Source organism: Nannospalax galili, unplaced genomic scaffold, assembly GCF_000622305.1.
Source record: "Nannospalax galili isolate Female #2095 unplaced genomic scaffold, S.galili_v1.0 scaffold315, whole genome shotgun sequence".
NCBI lineage: Eukaryota > Metazoa > Chordata > Mammalia > Rodentia > Spalacidae > Nannospalax > Nannospalax galili.
In genome coordinates, this window is record NW_008336851.1 from 32,141 (window position 1) to 36,889 (window position 4,749).

At 39.1% G+C, this 4,749-nt stretch overlaps 1 protein-coding gene across 12 annotated transcripts in view; it reads left to right on the forward strand.

Moving 5' to 3' along the window:
• Positions 1–4,749, forward strand: part of Abcc5 (ATP binding cassette subfamily C member 5) — a 94,627-nt gene that overhangs the window by 9,910 nt on the left and 79,968 nt on the right. For 10 of the 12 annotated variants that reach the window (XM_029562612.1, XM_029562615.1, XM_008831257.2 and 7 more), the window contains one exon: positions 2,432–2,615. The exons of 1 other annotated variant lie outside the window; for it this stretch is intronic. In XM_029562612.1, coding sequence (XP_029418472.1) covers positions 2,432–2,615 — 184 coding nt within the window. Of the gene's footprint in view, positions 1–2,428; positions 2,616–4,749 lie in introns of those variants that run through there. One more of the 12 variants, XM_029562620.1, reaches the window with a different exon arrangement.

A 4,749-nucleotide genomic window follows, 5' to 3' on the forward strand; every position in this document is an offset into this window, starting at 1 on the left:
GGTTTCTCTGATTGCTTGTTGTTGGTATATAAAAAGACTACTGATTTTTGTAGATTAATTTTGTAACCTGCCATTTTACTGAAAGTTTTAATAAGCTCTAGGAGTTTTCTGGTAGAATGTTTAGGATCTCAGGTATAGTATATCATCTGCAAAAAAGGGATAATTTGATCTCTTTTCTTTTTCAATTAGTACTACTTTAATTTCCTTCTCTTATTGCTCTAGCAAGAGTTTCAAGCACTATATTGAAAAGGAGTGGAGATAGTGGACATCCTTGTCTGGTTCTTGATTTTAATGGGAATGCCTTCATTTTTTTTTTCCATTTAGAATGATGTGGCTGTGGGTTTGTTGTATATAGCTTTACTTAGGTTAAGGTATGTTCCCTCCAGTCCAGTTCCTTTTAGGACTTTGTCATGAATGCATGCTGAATTTTGTCAAAGGTCTTTTATGCATCTATTGAGATGACCATGAGACTTTTGTCTTTGAGTCAAATTATATGATTTATGATGTTTATTGACTTACATATATTGAACCATCCCTGCATCTCTGGAATAAAGCCTATTTGATCATGGTGAATGATATTGTTGATGTACATCTGTATGTGGTTTGCAAATATTTGCTTGAGAATTTTTGCATCTATGTTCATTAAGGATATGGGTCTATAGTTTTCTTTTTTGGTTGTATCTTTACCTGGTGTTCTCCCTCTGTTTCTATCTTTTTGAATAATTTAAGTAGTATTGGTTATAAATCTTTAAATATCTGGTAGAATTCTGCTGTAACTCCATATGGGCCTGGGCATTCTTTAGTTGGGAGGTTTTGTGTTACTCTTCAGTTTCCTTATGTTATGGGTCTGTTTAAACTGTTGATCTCTTTGTGGTTTAGCTTTGATTAAGTGGATGATTTTAGATATCAATCTATTTCTTTTAGGTTTTCAGATTTAATAGAGTATAGGTTTTTAAATTCCCCTTACGAAATTCTGGATCCCTTTGATGTCTGTTGTGATGTTTCCCCTTTCATCTCTGATTTTGTTGATTTAGATTTGCTCTTTCTTTTGGTTAACTGGGCTAAAGGGTCTTTCTGTCTTATTTAGCTTTTCAGAGAATTAGCTCTTAGATTCATTTCAGCATTCAACCACTTTTATAGTCTAAACTTCCAAAGTCTTCCACAAGATTCCAAAAACCCACATGGGGGCCAGGCATGGTGGCGCACGCCTTAGTCTCAGCACTTGGAAGGCAGAGGCAGGTGGATCTCTGTGAGTTCAAGGTCAGCCTGGTCTACATAGTGAGTTCCAGGTCAGCTGGGGCTACAAGGAGACCCTGTCTCAAAAAGACCAAAAAAGAAAAAAATAAAAATAAAAATAAAACCACCCCATATGGTCAGTTCTTTACAACAGCCCATTCTCTGGCACCACTTGAGTCCATTTTCTGTCGCTGTGATAAAATACCATGTCTAAAGCAACTTACAGAAGAGTTTATTTGAGCTTTAAGCAGGGGAGACATGGTGACAGAAAGTGGCCAGAGCAGAAAGGTGAGAGATCATATCTTCAGCCCAGGAAGCAGAGCCAGAAAGGCTTTTTTCTTTCTGTCTTTTTTGAGGCAGGGTCTCTCTGTAGCCCAGCTGGCCTAGAACTTACTTTGTAGACCAGACTGGCCTTGAACTCACAGCAAACCCCCCTACCTCTGCATCCTGAGTGCTGGGATGTGTGCCACCATGCCTAGCATACCAGAAGGGCTTTTTAAAAATATCTGTCCCAAAAAGACCAAAAAAAAAAAAGTATCTAAATGCTATATACATTGGATTTGCACTTAGTTGAGGAAGGTGGTATATATTTACTAATGTGTTTATTTTTTCTAGTTGATTTTTCTTAGAGTCAGAATAAGGTAATTTTTCTGTTTTCCTTTAAAAAGTGAAATGGAGGGCTAGAAAGATGGCTCAGTGGTTAAGAGCTCTGATTGCTCTTGCAGCGGACCCAGGTTCAAGTCCCAGCACCCATATGGTAGCTAACAACTGTTTGTAACTCCAATTCCAGGGGATTCATCGCCCTCTTCTGACTTCCACCAGCACTGTGTGACACAGGTACCTTCATGCAAGCAATACACTTATACACGTGAAAAAAAAAGTGAAATGGTGGCACATGCCTTTAATTCTGGAACTTGGGAGACAGAGGCAGGCAGATCTCTGTGAGTTCCAAGACCAGCCTGGTTTACACAGTGAGTTTTAGGCCAGTCAGGGCTAGAGTAAGACCCTGTCTCAAAAAAAAAAAAAAAAAAAAAAAAAAATTCATCCATATTCTAAAGATAAATAATTTTTTATAGCTGTAGCTGTAGTGGTAAGAAAGTGTCAGTGCCTTAGCCCTTTCTTGCTATTATAAAGCACTTTATCATATTCTTAAGCACAATTAGAAAATGCTATTTCTGTAAATTTTTAATTTCAGAAATTCTGAAGTAAAACGAAGAGTCTGTGAGCCCTGGCACCTCTACTTGGTGAAGATGAAGGATATTGACATGGGAAAAGAGTATATCATCCCCAGTCCTGGGTATAGAAATGTCCGGGAGAGAGGCAGCACCTCTGCACAACACAGAGATCATGAGGAATCCAGGTTCCAGAGAACGAGAGCGGTCTGTGCTTCTCCCCCAAGCCTTTTCTTATCTGCTTGTTGTATTGCACATTTTGTCCGTATATGACACAAAGTTTAAAGGTCAACGTTAAGAATTAATGGTTATTCAGACCTAGAGTGTAGCTCAGTGGTAGAGTGCATGCTGAGCATGCGTGAGGTCCTGGGTCCAGTCCCCAGCACCACAGAGACATGGCTCAGTGGGTGGAATGAGAGGTGGTCTTGAACTGCTCATCTGCTTCTTCCTTAGTGTGCTGTCTTTTTCATTTACTCCATCTTGATGCCTGTTGAAAATCCCTTGCTTAAAAAGAGCCAACTAAAAGCCAAGCTTGGTGGCGCACGCCTTTAATCCCAGCACTCGAGGCAGAGGCAGGCAGATCTCTGTGGGTTCAAGGCCAGCCTGGTCTACATAGTGAGTTCCAGGCCATCTGGGACTACAGGGAGACTCTGTCTCAAAAAGAGAGGGAAAAAAAGAAAAAAGAGACAACTAAAAAAAAAAGGAATTGGATGTAGCTAAATGGTATAACGCTTGCCTGGCATGTATGAAGCCCAGGCTGAGTTCAATCCCCAGTACTGGGGCAGGGATACAATTTATGAGGAAACAACAAACAGAGGAATATAAAGCATTGAGCTTCTCTCATGTACTTAGAATCTTTTTCTTGTTTCCAGGAGTGGTGGTACACACCTTTAATCCCAGCACTTGGGAGGCAGAGGCAGATAGATCTCTGTGAGTTTGAGGCCAGCCTGATCTTACATAGTTCCAATCCAGCTGGGGCTACAGGGGAGACCCTGTGTCAAAAAAAAAGACAAAAAAAAAAAAGTTTTTTTCTTCTGCCTCTGTTCTCTGTGCTTAAAGTATGAATTATTTGAAGAGACTTGCTCAGGTTTCACAGGGAACAACTCTAGATTGATGTAGAATAAAAAATCAGTTTCACAGGTAAATTCATGAATATAAAGCAGTTTTTAGTAATCTGTTTCCTTCAATAGAAATAATGAGCCATATTTTAAATTTTAAATTGAAGGATTTTTTTTCTCCTGCTTGAAAAACATTATGTTTTTCCTGGAATCACAAGAGTCACTAGTAAGGTAGAAGAGGCTGTCTAGGGTTAGGAACTTCAGTTTTATAGGTGAAAACTTAGTTTGGGCTTTAGAGGACACTGGTGTTTCATTAGCCTGACATTGACGCATGTGCTTTGGTGGATTAAAGCTGTTGCTTCAATCAATGTTTTCTTAACTAAAGGGCCTTCTTTGTCCCCTGCTGTATAGTATAGAATGCCTTATCATTCAGTGTCAAATACTTCTTGGTACCAGTTCCTTTTGTCTAGACCTTGTATTAATTAAAAGTTTATTAATTAAAAGTTTGTTGGATATATATTGAATGCTGGATAGGACACTAATAATATAGAGGTTAAATATGGAAAAGTCTTAAAGGGTCCATTGGAGCAGAGTATTGAGGGATGATAAGGTAGAGAAGCTTTTTAAGCAATAGAAGTAAAGACTTAGAGATATAGAAAAAGGACATGGCATGACCTTGAATAAGCTGCTTGTGTTGTGTCTCTGTATAGTATGATTAAGTGAGGTAATTCATATAAAATACTCAGAATGGTGCCTCGAAATGGTTAGTGCTCAGTAAATATTAGCTCTTAAACTAGTTGTCTAGACCGTAGGATGTGTAAAGGGACTATATCAGGGAAAATTCTGCATGCCATGCTAAGAAGTTCCTTATCTGCTTTTTCGGGTTCCCTGAGTACATGTTACATGACTGTAGTACGCCATCGCAGTAGGATTGACAATGAGACAGTCCATTGATTTTATTAAAAGTTCAGCAGCTTGGGTTGGGGGGATAGAGCTCATCTGAACCTGAGTTCAGTCCCCAGAACTCATATTAATACCTGGGAGTGGCGGGGGTGGGGAGTTGGAGAGCTCAGAAATTAAGAGCACTGGCTGCTCTTGCAGAGGAACAGGGTTCCATTCCTAACACTGACACAGAATTAATAACCATCTGTAACTTCAGTTCTAGGGGATCTCATGTCTTTTTCTGGCCTCTGTGGGCACCAAATGCATGTAGCATACTTACATACATGCAGTCAAAACACTCATGCACATAATTTAAAAATAAATTATATATGTATATATAT